The sequence below is a fragment of the Hemicordylus capensis genome, chromosome 2, assembly GCF_027244095.1.
Source record: "Hemicordylus capensis ecotype Gifberg chromosome 2, rHemCap1.1.pri, whole genome shotgun sequence".
Classification (NCBI taxonomy): domain Eukaryota; kingdom Metazoa; phylum Chordata; class Lepidosauria; order Squamata; family Cordylidae; genus Hemicordylus; species Hemicordylus capensis.
Window position 1 is genome coordinate 360,403,416 of NC_069658.1, and position 18,598 is coordinate 360,422,013.

The 18,598-nt window shown below is 44.4% G+C and overlaps 1 protein-coding gene across 3 annotated transcripts in view; it reads right to left on the minus strand.

The window, feature by feature from the left end:
- SFXN1 (sideroflexin 1) overlaps nt 1-17,105 on the minus strand; it is a 44,024-nt gene extending 26,919 nt beyond the window's left edge. The window contains exons 1-2 of one of the 3 annotated variants that reach the window (XM_053299394.1): nt 16,974-17,105; nt 2,662-2,840 (exon numbers count right to left, since the gene is read on the minus strand). In XM_053299394.1, coding sequence (XP_053155369.1) covers nt 2,662-2,825 — 164 coding nt within the window. In that variant the 5' untranslated portion in view covers nt 2,826-2,840; nt 16,974-17,105. The other 2 variants (XM_053299393.1, XM_053299392.1) reach the window with 2 other exon arrangements.
- Nucleotides 17,106-18,598: the final 1,493 nt, after the last annotated feature.

Consider the following 18,598-nt stretch of genomic DNA (forward strand, 5'->3'; position numbering starts at 1 on the left):
ATCTCTATATCCATTTCCATGACTGCAACTTCTGTCTCTCAAGACACCATAATCAGAGAATTTAGAGGGGGCTGATCTCATCGAAACAGCTGATTCACACTGAATTTTCTCTACACGATTGTATAAAGTACATAATCATTTGGAGAAATTATGCACTATTTGTTTGTGTAACCAGCCCTTTATTTTCAGTTTCAAAATGACACAATATGGAAGCTTAGTATTGCTGGCTTCCCACCAGTTCCCTCTTCCTCTGCCCCTCCCTCCCTTGTTTCCTGATGCCATTACCCAATTAAAGCGGAAAATGGGCCCAGATTCAGTATTTAGATCTATCAGGCAAACACTCAGGGTACTTGCCTGAAAGTGCTGTGTGTTGACTGGATCCATTTTCAGTTTTGAAAGGGTAATAGCAGGAGGAAAGAAGGAACTGGGGGACTGAGGGGAACTAGGTCAGGTGCTCCCACATCCTTCCAAGCATTCTTTCTCAGGACCGGCACTGAGAGATGCCATTTTAATTTTCCCATCCCCAAAATGCATTGCCTCCTTAGTATAGTATTGGTCTGGAGCAATACTATGTTGGGGGTAATGTGTTCTGAAGAAATAAAAATGGTGCGTCTCCAAGCCCAAGCCAGAGCAGAGTGGTGTCATTTTAATTCATTCAGGAGAATACACTGCTCTCCTTGACATAGTGTCTCTTCAGAACAACACTATAAGGCTATTCACACAAGCGTGCAAAACTGGGCTAAGGGAGTCTAGCCCAGTTTTGCATGTGTGTGTGAACTTGTCCGATCCCAGCGGCACCATGGCGGCAAACCTGCTTGTGGAGCCTCCCCTCAAAACCAACTGTTTTTCCAGTTGTGTGTCAGCTTACAGCCACAGCTGGCAGACTGGGGCGGGGGGAGGGGGATCCCAATAAAGCACCGTGCACTTGTGCAGTGCATTGTTGGAGCACTGGGGGTGGGGTGGGGCAACCTGAGGCAAAGCACCCCAGCACCACGACCCTCGGGGCTACTCGCAGGAGCGGGTGCTCGTCTGGGCGGGCAATCCACTCGCCCAAGGAGGCAGAGCTGCTTGTCTGTGGGGAAGGTGAGTCTAACCCGCCTTCCCCATTTCTCAGAGGGAAGAGGCTCTATGTCAGAGGGGGCGATGCATTGTGTTGGGGGAAATAAATTAGTGTCTCTCTGTTCCAGTGCTGAGAGGAAGCAGCAACAGCAGGCACTGGCAGCAGTGGCCAGCTCTTCTGCTTAATCTAGCAGGAAATAACAGCAAATACCATCACTGTGGCCACCCTAGCTTGTTTACTGGGCAGTGGGTGGTGGCCAGCAGCAGTGGATTGCACTCCCTCTTGGTACCAGAAAGGAGAAATGCCATTCTCATTCCTCCTTCCCAGAATGCATTGTTCACCCTGATGTAGCACTGTGCTGGAGCGATACTGTCTCAGGGCAGGCAATGCATTCTGGGGAGTAACACCTCTTGGCACCTGGTGTCAAGAGCGAATGCTACCCATTGATACCCATCACTAATTCTTGCCCAGTAAGTAAGCTAGGGTGGGCACAGTGAAGGCAGCAATAGTACAGGTACTGAGAGGAATGGTGAAAGCACTGCCACTGGTTGCTGTTGCTGCCCACCACTGCGCCTGCTGTCCAGTAAGCCCAGCCCCACATCAACCCTCTGCAGCACCTTCTGCAGGCCCCTCACGTCAGTGTGGGCCCTGGAATTACTGGGCAGCAGGAGCTATGGTAGGAGCAGTGATGAAGTCATTTTGCAGGTTATAAGAACATAAGAACAGCCCTGTGGGATCAAGCCCAAGGCCTATCTAGTCCAGCATCCTGTTTCACACAATGTCCCACCAGAAGCCTCTGGGAAGCCCACAAGCAAGAGGTGAGGGCATGCCCTCTCTCCAGCTGTTGCTCCCTCCTCAGTTTTAAATGTACTTTAATAGCAGGTTTATTATTTCCAATTTAGGGATTATTTGAGTTATTGTTTCCAAAAATATCAGTTTAAGAAGCAATTGATCTTGCTGGCTATTGCCTATAAACCTATAAATATAATGAAGTCAGTTTCCATATCTTTCTAAGAGATCACATTTTCTATGAGAGCACACTTATGACTATACCACCTCTCAACCACATGTGCAAGAGGGCATGCAAGGAGGCAGCTGTTCGACAGCTACATAATTCTTTCCTCTAAAGACTTCTTAAAATCTAAGGCTGGTGACATTTTTGATAAAACCCTACAAGACTAGCCAGGGGAGTGAGGAGGGGTTAGTGACCTGGGTATCATTTTATATTTTCTGCAGGCTATTTACTACGAATATGATGGATATTTATATTCTGCTTTTCAGCAAAAGTTCCCAAAGCAGTTTACATGGATATAAATACATTAATAAATAGGCTCCCTGTCCCCAAAGGGCTTACAATCTAAAAAAGAAAAATAAGATAGACCCCAGCAACAGCCACTGGGGAGATGGTGTGCTGGGGATGGATAGGGCCAGTTACTCTCCCCCTGCCAAATAAAGATAATCACCACTTTAAAAGGTTCATCTTGCTCAGTTAGCAGGGGTTAATTTATTCTACTAGTCGAATTACATTATGCCCTGAACATTATTATCCACCCTCAACCCTTGGGATGGGGCTAAAAAAAAAAAAAAAATCAAAATCATACCTGTAATCATGTACAATTCTTCTTGCTTTTTCTAATTGTTCATTGGATAACAAAATATTCCTGGGATCAGTAACAGTGAAGAAATGACTGGCTCTTCCAATAAATGTGCTTTGATCCCAGCGGGGCTCTTTGATATTGATGTCTAAAGGTATGTTTGCAGACATTTTCCACCCCAAACTCTAAATACAAAAACACGGAGGCAGCAGTCAATTTCAGTTTCACAGTTCTTGGCACCCCCAATCTCCTTGTTCTCTGTCAGAGATCTCTGAACTCCTGGCAGACGGCAGCAGGAGAGGACACTTTGCCCCATGCTGCACAGGGAGAGCCCCTTCAGGGGTTCAGTTCTGAAACAAAGATTCATGCTTCACTCCCCATGGATTTTCATGGAGCTTGTCACCAAGGCACAAATTACCCAGGAATAAATTAGAGTGCATACAGAAATTATAGCATCATTAATATAATTTGTCAGAGGTTTACAACAATATTGAATTTTTATTTTATTTTATTTTATCCTAGTCTGCTTTATTGTGCTATATTTGTATAGATCTGCCAGGGGAGCTGAAGCCTCTTCAGTTCCCTTTAGAAGAGGGGAAAATCCACCCAACTGAAGCCATCATTAGTTATATTCAGCTGCACTATTACAATTCTTGGAAATTCTGATATCCAGGTCCCGAGATTGATTATTAGCAAATGCAAATACAGAACCAGAGAAAGAAAAAGTCTAGAGAAATCACAATGGTGGCTTAGGAAGGATACTACAATTGCCTTATAAAATTAGCAAACTATGGATCAGGATGCTGGGTAGGAGGGAAGAAAGAAACCAATGTTTCACTCAGTGGAACTAAATGGGTACAACCTTCCTACTGTTCACATAATTCCTCCAAGATGACTTGTAGGGAATTAAAAACCCATAGGTTGTGCTCCAAGTTATGAATCATACCAAGACCTTCACTTATTTTAAAGCCAGTTTAGTCAACCTGATGTTAAACCATCATATTCTTAGGAACACGTAGAAAGTTGCACTGACTGACACTGGCTCTCCAAGGTTTCAGGCAGGAGACTTTCCCACCTGGGATTGAACCTGGGACTTTCTGCATGCAAATCAGATGCTCTTCCACTGAGCTATGGTTATAACTAGTTGAATTGATGAATGTCTGAGCTGCCTGGTTGATAAAGTATCTGTAAACATACTGTGGGGCAAGACTGGGTAAACTAGGCCCTCCAGATACTGTGGAACTACAACTCGCATCTCCCCCAGCCACAATTTACTGTGGCAGGGGATGATAGGAGTTGTATTTCAACTACATTTGGAGGGCCTAGTTTGCCCAGCCTTATTTAGGGGTGAATCTGGAAAGGAAGTGCCCATGTGTGAACTGCAACATAGACCACTGTAAGCAGTGCTCCGAGGACTATAGCCTATAACCTATGGGTAGTCTTGGTATGCATGCATGGGAGGGTTTTTGCATGTTCCTTTAAAGGACAAGTACATGTGTATCTTTATCATTCTATAACAGGGTTCCACAACTACTACCAGCACCCCTGCAAACACTCACCAATGAGGAGTGCCTCTCCCAGCGTTTTCTGTGATCACAGAGTAGGGTCTGTCTCTGTGCTGTCTTTGCATAAGGCAAAATTCCCATGAGAAGTGAAACAAGACCCAGACGACCCTTCACCTGAGTCCTATGGCACATGCTGAGGAGTCCTGAGAGGGAGAAGCTAGTGGCAACCACAAATAAGTGCTTACTAGTGAGCCAGAGGTTGCTGGTTTGATTCCCCACCGGTATGTTTCCCAAACTATGGGAAACACCTATATTGAGCAGCAGCAGTATAGGAAGATGCTGAAAGGCATCATCTCATACTGCGCGGGAGATGGCAATGGTGAACCCCTTCTGTATTTTACCAAAGACAACCACAGGGCTCTGTGGTCACCAGGAGTCAACACTGACTCGACAGCACACTTTACCTTTTTAGTGAGCCCAGACAAAATGTTTGTCCCCTCTTCAATGAAATACTTGTATTATCCTATCTTTATTAGAATTATAATAGCATAAAATATCCAGTTTAAGATATTTTCTTAACTTTTGCATCATGTAAGCAAATACATTGTGCAGTCTCATTACGCTGGAGTTACAAATTAGACTCCATACACTTACACTTTGCCTTGGTCTTTCAATTCAACAATGGTTTGGGAAGAGATGTATTAGGCATGAATTCAACAAGTAAGCAGCTTCACCAGTGACTTGAATGGTGGGGGAAGAAAGGATTGCAACTCTTCCTGGCTTTGTACCCTGAATTTCACTGCATTTTCTTGCCAGCTGATGCAGAACAAGGTGATGGGGAATGTTGCCTATTGCCTCAGCACATATTAACTTCCTCAAAACAATAAAAATTCAAGGTGTTTTGAGGGTGGACTTGAAAATATGTGTGCACCATTACCCGCCCCCTTATTTGGCTTAGCTGTGCTTGGGATAGCTGGTTGCTGCTGCCACCCTTACTGTTCTCTTCTGAAATTCCACTTTCATTCAGAGATGCTACCTCAATTTGCTTTGTCCTTGAAACCAATCAAAATATATGTCATTACCATAACCAGTGTCACTGAGTTCCATAGCTCAATGGGCAAGATGGAATCAAAGATGTGACCCAACTCTCTGCAGCTCATTCAACTGTTATAACTTTTTGGAATTTGTGTAACATTCAACAACTTTCCGGAAAAGTATTTCTATAATTCAGTGCAGGTTAACTGAGGACCACAATACATAATCTTAGTAGCCATGGGATAATATCACTGAAGGCAAACAATAAGCTGAGAGTGAGGGCAATGCCTCCTGGTCATACTGGTGATTGAAGCCAACTGGATAAGTGGGTTTTCACTTTATATAGGTAGCCATTTTAACCTTCATTTGGTATAGTCCCTGAAATCCCCAAATGGCTAGGTGATGTGCTTTTTGCTACTGTCAAAAAACTCATGAGGAATGCCCCCAGGAGCTCTGGAAACAATGACATTCCTGTTCTTTATTGCAGCAAAATATCTGTTTATATCTGGGTAGACCAGTCCTCTGAGGTGGGCAGATGTGCCAGGTACAGAACAGAAGGCTGGTCTTCCTGCTGATCCCAATTGGTATACCAGTTCTCCTATTTTTGTGGGGAGAGCTGGTCTACTAATTGGGATTGGTGGGCAGACTAGCCCTACACTTCGGACCTAGAACATCAGACCACCTCAGAGGACTTGTCTAGACCAGTTGATGTGCTTCGAGGACTCGGAGGACTGGTCTAGACCAGTCCTTTGAGGTGGGCTGATGCGCTGTGTCTGGAGCAGAAGGTTAGTCGGCCCACCGAACCCTATTGGTAGACCAGCTTTCCCCGGGGAAAAAGTGAAATTTTGAGGCCCACTTTTCTAGCAAAATGGGCCTCAAAATGGTGTTCAAATCACCCAAATCAATTTGGGTTGAATCAGGGGTGATTCTCCTTGACCCTGAATTGGGCCCACTATTTTGAGTGTGATTTGTGGTCGAATTTGTGAATTACACCCAAATTGACCCAAATAAATTCGAGGTTGAAACAAATCGAACACCTCTACTTAGAATCTCAGTTTTAGTAATCTACATTAATAAGCACCTACGCATCCTAAATATAGTCAATAAATTATTTGCATAGATGTTGCCATATTATGCTAATCAGTTTTGCTTCAAAACCTGAAAAAGCTAAAGACAAGCATAATAATCCAACCAGATACACAGATCTTGTTTATTGTCATCATTCCATAACAGCTCATTAACTTGAAGCTAAAAAAAAATTATGCAAATTGGTCACTTTGACCTTCATACATTGCATTTACATAAGCAATCAACAGGAAAACTGCTTTTTAGAGACAAAAAAAGCACAAAAATGGATTCAGAATCACCTACACTATGAATGTGCATAGAATACCATTTCCTTTGTACATCAAGCATTAGCCATTTGAACTAGGGAAGAGCTAGGGACATCCCTGATAGGGAGATGCCAAATTGTGGGCAGGGCCCTCCTCCAGAACTCAGGGTCCATATAATCAAGAGTAGCCTGTTCACTCTCAATGGAAAAGCCTGACCACAACATCCATCCATCTAACACATTTGTGTACCACCCAAAATGCAAATCGGTTTACAACAAAACAATAAAAACAACAGATAAAAAGATTAAAACATTTATTTATTTATTTATTTATTTATTTATTTAGTTAGTTAGTTAGTTAGTTATTATGCTTATAAACCACCCCATCCAGAGACTCTGGGTGGTGTACATCAACTTTTTAAAAAACATAAAAACAAACAATTCAAAACATAGTGCTAAGAATAATATAAAAACAATTAAAAACAATTAAAACCATTTAAAACCAATTAAAATACTTTTAAAAACCCCAACACTTTACAAGCATTGGAAGGCCAGGCCAAACAAATAGGTTTTTACGGTTCTCTTAAAGGCTGACAGTGAGCCTAAACTGCAGATATCTGCTGGGAGTGCATTCCATAGACTAGGAGCAGCTACAGAGAAGGCCCGGTTCTGAGTCTCCACCAGGCATACTGGTGGTAACTGGAGACGGACCTCTCCAGATGACCTCAATGAGCAATGGGGATCATACCGAAGAAGGCGCTCTCTAAGGTAACTCGGACCCAAGCCGTTCAGAGCTTTAAAGGTAATAACCAGCACTTTGTATTTCACTCAGAAACATATCGGCAGCCAGTGCAGCTGTTTTAAGACAGGCATAATATGGTCTCTCTGGGTTACCAATCTGGCTACCGCATTTTGAACTAACTGAAGTTTATGAAAAACATACAAAGGCAGCCCCACGAAGAGCGCATTGCAGTAGTTGAGCCTGGAGGTTACCAGCTGATGCACCACTGTTTTGAGATCATTCTCTTCAAAGAATGGACGCAGCTGTCGAATCAGCCGAAGCTGATAGAAAGCACTCCTGGCCATAGCCTCCACCTGAGATATCATGGTGAGGCCTGGATCCAAGAGCACTCCCAAGCTGCGTACCTGTTCCTTCTGGGGCAGTGTAACCCCATCCTGCACAGGAAGATATAACTCATCCCTTAAATTCCGATCCCCCACAATGAGCACCTCCATCTTGCTTGGATTCAGTTTCAATTTGTTATCTCTCATCCAGCCCACTACTGCCTCGTAGGCGGGCATTTAGGGAGTGAATGCCATTTCCTGATGATGATGATTATGATGATGATAAGGAGAAATAGATTACAACAACTAAAATTTAAAATGTTAAAACTATTAAAAACACAATTAATATCTAATTAAAAGCCTGGGTGAACAAATGCATCTTGACAGCCTTTTAAAATGTTGTAAGAGATGGGGAGGCTCTTATTTCATCAGGAAGTATGTTCCAAAGCCTTGGGGCAGCAATGGAGAAGGTCTGTCTCTGAGTAGCCTCCAGACAAGCCTGTGGCAACTGCAGACAAACCTCTCCAGATGATCTCAATGGGTGGTGTCGTTCCTAGCAAAGATGTTCTCTTAAATACTCAGGGCCCAGGCTGTTTAGGGTTTTATAGGTTATAAACAAAACCTTGTATTTTGCCCGGAAACTTATCGGCAGCCAGTGTAGATCTTTTAAGATAGGAGTGATATGGTCTCTCCGAGATGACCCAGAGACCAACTGGCTGCTACATTCTGGACCAATTTCAGTTTCTGGTCTATGTACAAAGGCAGCCCCACATAGAGTGCATTACAGTAGTCAAGTCTGGAGGTGACCAGCAGATGTACTACTGTTCTAAGGCCATTTATCTCAAGAAATGGACACAACTGGTATATCAGCTGAAGCTGATAAAAGGCACCTTTGGCCACTGCCTCAACCTGGGACGCCAGGGAGAGTTTTGTGTCCAGAAGCACCCCCAGACTATGTACCTGTTCCTCCATGGTTACTATGTCATGTGGAATGAGTACTGTATGGGGGGGCTGGGGTTATGGCATTATATAAGATGTATTTTGTAGAATTGTGTTGCTGTATATGTTATTGTTTGTAAGCCGCCATGAGTCCTATGGGAGTAGGGCGACATATAAATCTAAATAAATAAATAAATAAATAATAAGTGTGGCCCCATCCAGAACTGGCAGATCAAAATCATCTCCCGAGTTCTGACCCCGCACAATGAGTACCTCCGTCTTATCTGGATTCAGACTCAGCTTGTTACCTATCATCCAGCTCATCACTGCCTCTAGGCAGGCATTTAGGGAGGTTATGCCTTCTCCTGATGAAGTTGGCATTGAGAAAAAGATTTGGGTATCATCAACATACTGATAATGCCCTGCACCAAATCTCCTGATGATCTCTCCCAGCGGTTTCATGTAGATGTTAAACAACACTGGAGACAATATGGAGCCCTGAGGGACACCATACCGAAGTTCAGTTTTTGAAGAACAGTCCCCGAGGGACACCATCTGGAATCTGCCCTAGAAGTAAGAGTGGAACCACTGCAAAGCAAAGCCTCCCACCCCCAACCCTCTCAGATACTCCAGAAGGATACTATGGTCGATAGTATCGAAAGCAGCTGAGAGGTCCAAAAGGACCAACAGAGTCACACTTCCTTCTGTCAATTCCCAATTGGAGATCATCCATCAGGCCAACTAAGGCAGTCTGCACCCCAAAGCCCACCCCAAAGCCAGTCTGAAACGGGTCTAGATAATCAGTTTCATCCAAGACTGCCTAGAGTTGGGAGGCCACAACCCTCTCAATTACCTTGCCCAACTACGGAAGGTTGGAGACAGGCCTATAATTGCTCAACTGAGGAATCCAAGACAGGCTTCTTCAGAAGTGGTCTAATAATTGCCTCCTTAAGGCAAGGAGGCATCCTGCCTTCACTCAGAGAAGCATTTATGATCTCTACTAGGCCTTCTACAACAGCCTCCCTGCCAGATAGTATTAGCCACGTCGGGCAAGGGTCAAGAGAACAGGTGATAGGCTGCATCACTCCAAGCAGCTTGTCACATCCTCACGAGTCACAAACTGAAACTGATCCAGCCTGACCACATAAGAGGAGCTAGACACCTTTGATTCAGGCACTGCAGAAATTGTAGATCTAAATCCAAGTTGGCCCAAATATGAGAGATTTTATCCACAACAAATCATTAAACACGTCACAGCAGGTAATAGATGGTTCCAAATACTGATTCAAGGGAGGAGGGTTACTTACTATCCCTCTCACTACCCTGAACAACTCCACTGGATATGACCTTGCGGATGCAATACGGGCTGAAAAGACTTTTTTTTTTGCTGCCCGTATTGCCAGAGCATAGATCTTCAAAAGTGCTCTATGTTGTAGTCTGTCGGATTTGAGTTGGGTCTTCTTCCACTTGAGCTCCAGTCATCTACCTTGCCACTTCAGCCCCGGTAGTTCTTCTGTATACCAAGGAGCCAATTTTGAAGCGAGTTGGAAGGGACGCTTAGGAGTGATCATGTCTACTGCAATGGTGAGTTTGCTGTTCCACCAGGGCATCAACAGGATCACCAGGAGAGCCAACACTAAATCCCTCCAAGGCTTCTTGGAACCCTATTGGATCCAATAACCTTCTTGGGCAGACCATTCTAATGGGCCCCTCACCCCTGCGAAGGTGGGGTGTGACTGTGAGTCCAACCTTAACCAGATGGTGGACCATGACAATAAGGAAATCACAGGAGTCCCCACCCATGGAACACCACCCTGTTCAGAGTGAAAGACCAGATCAAATGTTTCACCTGCAATGTGTGTCGGTCCTGAGACCCTTTGGGATAGGCCCATAGTTGTCATGGCTGCTATGAACTCCTGAGCCACCCCAGACAAACTGGTCCCAAAGTGGACATTGCAGTCCCCCAGCATCACAACCCTGGGGAACTCCAATGTCAAACCTGAGACCAAGTCCGTCAGCTCAGTTAGGGACTCCATTGGGCAGTGGAGCGATCAGTACACCAACAGAAGTCCCAGTCTATCCCTGGTCCCCACACTTAGGTACACAAATTCAATATCATCAGACACTTCAACAGGAGGGAAAGGTTATTCTTATAGACCACAGCCACTCCACCTCCTTGCCCATGTCCCTGCACCTGCTCCTCAGCAGAGTACCCTGGAGGGAGAAGCTGGGACCAGACTGGCCACCAGCCTCTCCCAACCAAGTCTCTGTAATACATACCAGGTCTGCCCCTTCATCCAGAATCAAATCATGGATTGTTTCCGACTTATTCTAGACAGACCTGGAATTACAGAGGAGCAAGGTGAGGGTCTGTGGGATGTTGGCACTGCTCCCCAAGGTCAAAGAGCTGGCAGGACAGCCAGAAGAGAGGACGGCTAATAGATTTCTGACTTCCCTTCCCCTGTAATGACTCACTGACCTGCCAAATTTACTTCTTCTATCCTCCCCCACCACCACCATTTGACAACATGGGAGAGAATGCATGATGAAAATGGGCAGAGATCTTTCTAATCTACCAGTGAAACTACCTGAAAGCTACCAGCTTTATCTCATTTTCTATTCACAGTAGCAGAGGTTTCTTGAGATTGAAATTTGAGGGTGAAATGGTGCAGATACTGACTTACAAGATATACATTTTAAGGACTACTTTTAAAGATATCCATTTAAGGTTTTTTTAAAAAGATATCCATGCTTTTAAAGATATCGATTTTAGGACTACTTTTGATGTTACTTTCCCCTTCTCACCTTAGGAGAAAGGAGGAAATATATTAAACAGGTCTGTGTGTGTCAGATCCAAGGCTGATCCTATGTGCAACACATTTCTTGCAGGCTTCACACACATTCCTGCGCATAATGGATGCAAGGAGAAAAAACTTTGCAGATATTTGCTTTCAGCACAAGCCCTTCTAGTCCACTGAATATTTCTCCAGAAGACTTGCCCAATCCTCATCACTGACTTTTGTGGAAAACTGCTATGGAGAGGGAGACCCCTAAGGTCTTGGTGCATACACAAAATAAATACCATGATTTCCTGGATCCCCGCCATAATCTTTAAGATCCACAGAGAGAATTGATACCAACTGTGTACCATGTTTGGAAAAAGAAGGGCATACAGGTCTTCAGTAGCTGTTTGAGTATCCAAAGGTCTTTGGGAAGCACTGTCAGAATTTTATTGTAGCCACAGTTATGTTAACTGGGATAGGCATGTGGAAACCCCAGTGGATTTAGTGAAATCCCCTAGCCTTTGGTATGAAACAGACTTCACATTAAAATGAATCTGCTTTTCTGCCAACATTGTAAAAAATCCAATAAAGGTTCTGTGCAGAAATAATATCCTTTCCCCTCTGAGTTGGTGGAAAGTCTGAAAAGTCAAATGTCTAAACACAGAAGTCACAGAATAGTAACAAAAAATTAAAGACATATTATAAATCTGATCCAGTTTTGAAAATAAAATACAAACCTTGAGCAAAGTTCAAATTAAAGTTTTTAGTACAAAGAGCACATTTGTTCTTTGAGAGAGAAAAAGACTTATACTATGTTCAAAGGTCAACAATGCTCCTGCAATAGCTCGGTAACAAATCAAGAATTAATCGCAGACCTTCTTTAAAAATAAACTGTTTATACTTTTCAAGGTGGTTGAAAAGTTGTCATTTTTGTAGTGAATACATCTCACTAAAATAGAACTGAACAGCAATCCTCATTCACTTCAAAGAAGTGACTGTTCTATCTCAATATATGCAGGCAATCTGTCTCATCTACGGAGTGATGAGGAAGCTCTTGTGAGCAGTGGAGTTCTGTCATGTTCCCATGTTCATATAGGATTAAGGATTAGGGCACAAGGTGAAATCCTGTACACAGTTAAGCATGTGTATAGCCCATTGACTTCAATGAGATTTAAACACACACGCATGTGCAGGATAGGGTTAGGCTGAAGCTATTTGCACTCTTTAATTTAAAGTTTCAATTTCAGATTAGTGCTGATATAGAATAAAATCAGATTAGTACATTTTGAGTATATACTTCTTCACTAGACTGAAATGAGATTTGCTAATGAATATCCTCCCAGTTTCTTAAGCACATAAGAACTGCCTTACTTGGTCAGAAGCAATGGCCCATAAAGCCTGGTATCCAATAATAAGCATTAGCATTTATATAGCCATTTACAGGGCTCAAAGTGCTCCACATACTTTATAGGATTCTTAGGATTACTGAGATAAAGCCAATGTTATTATTCTATATCCCAGACTGGGTGCGGGGCTGAGAGTCAATGGCTTGCCATAGGTCAACTAATGAATTCATGACAGAGGGGCAATTTGAATTTGAGATTATCAGAAAAAGTTTGTTTCCCACAAGTATTCTCCCACCTTGTAATATTTTCAGCTGCCCCCAGAATTTCTTGTTCATGTCTGAGCCACTCTTCTCAGTTCAGACAGAAACATTAAAAACCCATACATAACCCAAACGAAAGGTAAGAACACTTTCTCTTATTTGATCCCCCTCCAGTCACTTGGGCTGGTGGGAAAATATAAATGTTTAGCTCACTTGGGTAAAACAAGCTTAGAGACTGCATAAGTAGGTCCCTTGCTGGAAAGACGAGAGCTGGAGAAGTTTCCTGAGCAGTGTCCTGTGAAACAGGTTGGGATCTGCACAGTTCCCTGGAGCCCTAACACACCAATCATCCTTTCATTACGAAATGAGTCATCTCTATCTCTTGAAGCTGGTTTGTGAAATTACAAGTCAGGATGAATATTTTCATTATTTTGGGAATGATGTTGAATTTCTTGGCCATCCATTACTATTCATTAGGGTGAACTAATGCTTTGGTCAACCCACTTCCCAAATACGGAATGTATATTGACCTGTGCAGTCCTCAGTTGTGAAATCCACAAGTCACTACAAAGATATTAGTGACCACACCTGTACTTGTAACTGGAAGTCTTAAGATTTTGAAATCCTATATACTACTTTACACATAGTAATTGTCAACTGCATTAAAATAAATAATGACATCAAGCAAGCCCATCTTTATGAACCCAGGAGTGCCTCCTTGTATATTTGAAATCTGTTTACTATTTCATGATTCCAACAGCAAAGTTAAAGAGGCAGCTGCAGCAATAAAATATTCTATGCATAGTTACTCAATATTAAAATTAAAAGCATCTCCATTAAAAAATATAGTTCCAGCTACAGTGACCACCAAACAGTAACATGCTTCTGCCTTGTTTCCCACATGCATACTTTAGCACTGGCTTTCATTTAGGCAGTTTCTGTGGGCAGAATCCACAGACTGACATGACCTTGTTTCTGAGCTTCTAAACAGAGGCACACCCATACAACTGACATGGGGAGGCTCTTACTGCTTCTCCCATCTTCTTGAAGACATGGCAAGCTGTGGCAAGGCCTTGTACTAATTAGAAATCTAATTTCCATTGAAAATAATATTTGATGGTGTTTTGGGAACATGGATGTCCATGGAACACTTTGAAGGTTGACACTACTGTTTGAAACACCTTCATTTTACACACATTTGGGATCTAGATTCGCTATTCTATTCTAGGCCTTCAGGAAACTTCACCATGTGCAAAGTATGTGTTAAGCTCAACACTCTTTCCACTTATATAAATTAATAGTTGTATATGTAAAAAAATCAGTAAGTTCTTATATATGAATATATTTAATTCTCCTGCCCACAAGATTGTCCTAAAGTAGCCACCTTGTCTGGTTAGCACAAAAAATGTTGGCTGTCATCTGAAAATGAAAAAAATGTTGTATCATGAATCCTGTTAACTAGATTCCCCATATGGAACCTATTGAATAGGTTTTAGATTAACTGGGTACAATGTGCAGCCAACAATACCCTACTATGGAAGGATGGCCTTTTATTCATTGGTGATTTATTAGTTTTAGTCACTGTAAATAAAGCAGCTCCAAGTATGAACCTGCTGACTCAGCAGCATACTGGCATCATTGCAGATAACCTCTGTGAAGGTATCAATGTTGTACACGGCAGCCACACAGATTAACTTCCACAACACTATATGAACAAGAGGTGCACTCAGACCTTGAAGTGCACAGTTCTGACAGCCATGTCAAAAAGAGGGGTGGGTGGGAATTAGTAGCACTGAAAATGCTGCATAGAATTGGCAGGAAAATGACAGTCATGCAGTAGCTTCTGCAGGAGAAGACTGTCAGAAAGACTATGTGATTTCAGAGTCCCTTCCCCTTGCTTCTAGTGAAACTCCACCTATGGCAGTTTGAAGGAGGTAATGTTCAGGACACTGAAGCTGTGCATTTCAGAATTCATTTGTGTCACTTAGCAAAACAGTCCCCGGTGTACCCCCTGCCTGCAGTTCCAGTCAGAGAGAATCAGCAGCACAGCTGATGGTTGGGAAATAGGACTGGTGCAATACATCAAACAAACAAGAGGGAGAATAGTTGCCAATTTCTTTTTCTTTTTTAAAATCAGCTTGTATTGGCATTTATCTGCAATATATACTTTCCCACAATGCACTACAAGCAGTATATGTACCAATGGAAGAAATAGGTCGGGGGTCTGAAACGTCAGCCTTACAAGATGAATTTATGGAGGGGCGGGATAAACCCTGAGGTAACCTAGCAACAAAAACTACAGCTCGCTTGTGGAAAGTGTCTACTGTTGCGGCAGCCTCCTCATTAGAGCAGCCATCTTTGGTGTGTAACTTAAAGGGAGATTTCATCATTCCATGCTGAAGTCACTTCCAGATGTTTGAGGTTTACAGCAGCTACTGCCAGAGCAGCAGCTTCAAATCCTTTCATGTAATGTCACATTCTGTTCAAGTTCTCTGCAATAATGCCACATTGTATTATCTCATAATGTATTATCTTAGCAGCTACATATTTTTGCACTGGAGTAAAAACAGTACTTTATGGCTTTGTGCTTTCTTTCTAATGGTAACACTAGCAAACTATGCTGCTGGAAGAGGTATTTTGTGTCCACTTTCCTCCAATGTGTCCATATCCATTGTTTTACAAAATCCACACATTAACTGATATGAATGTCCTATCCAAAAAATTCCATCTCATACAATTAGTTTTACACAAAATCGGGGGGGGGGGAGCGGGGGTTGGTACTCAGAGAATGACTGTCCACCATGATCATAGCTTGGTTTTTAACACCCACTCCCCGTCAAATTCCCAATACGCTTAATATATCCTTGAAGTAGGTCAATGTATGTGAGAATGTACACACAAAAACGTATATTTGGGGGTTCCACCAAGCCCAGAAAGACTGAAGCGCGTAGGGCAAGCAGACCGCGTTATACTGTTACCTTTTTTAGACGATCCTGTACTGTTTTAGCATGGGGGAGGCAGGAAGAGGCTTTCTGCTTACATTCTGGGGAGCGGTTGACTGTTTTATGCAGAGAGAGTACAGCATCGGGGGAGAAGATATCTTCAGTGCCCCGAGACATCTGAGACTATACAGAGGTTATTGCCCATTTGGAGGATGCTGCATCCAAAGGGAAGGAAGGAAGGAAGGCTTCTTCTCCGTCAATCCTCCACGGAGTTGTAGCCGCAAGACACAGACCCACATACCCTACACTTTGTGTTTAATTAATTTACAATCGGCATGTGGTGAATGAGGCCCGCGAGGAATCAATGTCTGTATTCAGACGGGGGATGGGGATGGGGAGGGAGGGCGCTTTTAGTCGCAGGTACTCACAGCGCCCGCTGCGCTCTAGCCCGGCCACCGCTCCGCTGCTGCTTCCCGCACGTCAGCGCCGGCTCCCTGGCTGACCCTCCCGCTGAATCACACACAACCCTGCAAAGCCCGCCGGAAGAAATTCAGCCGCCTCACGACGGCAACGCGGGCAAAGCAAGCGAAGGTGGGAGGGGCAGAAGCGTCCGGACCGCCCCGCCGAGGGGAGCGCAAGGAAGAGAAGGAGAGGAAGGCAAGGCAGGCACGAACGAGGACAAAGAACTGGGTGACAGGCTGGGAGTGACTGCAGCGCGCCCGGCTTGGGCTGGGCACGGCTCTCTGGCCGGCCGGGACACAAATGGCATTCAATTGTGAAGCTTTCCTCGTGACTGCAGCCATCTCAACAGGGGGAAAAGCTCGACGTGTGGTGGTGTATTCCCAGCATCCAGCGGTTTTAGGTGCAGGGGCCCTATCGGCAAAACGTGACAACTCTATTCTGCACGCGTTCTCCGCGTTTTGTACAGAAGGAAGCGCGGCGGGGCAGGCTACGAAATAAAGAACGAAAGCAAAACGGAATGTCGCGATCGAGCTGTCTTTGGGCACAGGGTTGGCCTACCTGGGCCTGGGGGCTTGCCAACTGAAGCAATTCCTACCCCCCCTCCCATTTCCCCCCAAGCCGTTAACATCGATTGCTTCCAATAGGCACCTGCAGTCTGTTGGAAAGCCTCCAGGCCAATCCTCGGCCCCTGAGGTAGCGCGATGAGCCGGAATCCCCTGATCTCACCCATCCGGGCTCTGCTGGGAGCTCTCTGTTCTTCCCATCTCCCACCTTCCGGTAGCGTCTATAGCACTGCTGCACACCTCTGTTATCCTTTGCCACCCTGACAGCGGGGTCCTTTCCTCCCTCGCTCTCCCCCACTGGTACGGGGTGCCTTGCCTCTCGCTCCTCTCTTTCCGTTCGTCAGGGTGGGGTGCCTCTCCCCACTTGTACCTTACTCTAGTTGACAGTGCGCCTTCTCCATTATTCCTGCCTCTGGAACTTTCAATAGAGAGGAGGAAGGGAGTGAAAAGAAGTGTGGAGGAGCTGGGCAGAGTGCTGCTGGGCAGAATAAATCGTACAGAATAAATCGTTGTGCTTTTTTTCATGACTTACTTAACTCGTGGTTTTTTATTTTTTTTAATTCCTCCTTTTAAAATTTGAGACGGCTTATATTAGCCCTATTCAGACTTGGCATTGTTGCTAGCACTGATCTTCTGTAGGCCCCAGAAGCCTCTCTAATTATGCTTGAGACCACAGGCTTGTGGATTCTCACTCTTGACATGTTCTGGAGCCACACAGGATCATGAGCTCTCCTGTTTGTTTGCACATGGGGATCAGTCACTTAGTAGGCAGCGGGACAGTTACCCCTAGATTTAGCAGCTTCCAAAGCCAAATTGAAAGGGAACTAGCCCCACACCTTCTCTATACTGGGATACCTAAGTACACTCTAGAGTTATCTTACGAAAGTTAACTCCCCATTCATACAAAAGTTAATCTCTCTCTGCACAGAGATTGACCCCACTTTGGTCTACCACCTCCCCTCCATAGATGCCTCAAACAAGCTAGAAACCATTTCCTCAGAAAGGAAGTCAGATAAGGCTCTGCAATGCAAACTCCTTTCCTATCAGAAAGCTAAACAGATGATAGAAACTCAGAGATGTACCCATTAAAATACTGATTAGTTTACTAGGTCCTTCCAATCTAAAAGATACCGTGTTTGCAGTTCCATTCACTCTATTTACATAACTGGGTACACTTGACCCATTCAAACATTGAGGTTCTCATGACTGGTGAGAAGAGCCATGAGGGGGTTTGCAAGGAGAGCGGGCTAAGCCCTCTCTCCCCGCAGATGAGCAGTTTGCTCTGGGCGGCTGCCCACACGACTGCCGGCTCTGTCACAGAGCTGGCGGGGCCTGGGGAGTTTGGGGGCCATGTGGCCCCCAGAAGCTCCAGCATGCCTTGTGCAAGTGCGCAGGGCATGCTGGAAAGACCCCCAAGCCAGGAGACTGCTTTTCAGCCTCCCAGTCAGGGGTCTCCTCGTGAATTGCTGCGGCGTGGAGCTGCACCACAGCAATTCACTGTCAAAAAACCTGAGTTTGCAGAGGGTTTGTGGAGCGCTCTGCAAACCTGGTTTAAGGGGAGGGGTAGTTTGGTGTGTTAACCGCCTGGAGGACACTGGGCTCGCCTGCGAGCTCGGTGGTTCTCACTGTCCACCAAAATCACGCTAAGCTCCCCAGCCCAATTTTGGTGGAGCGTGTGAATAGCCTCATTTTGTTGCAGTGCAACACAGA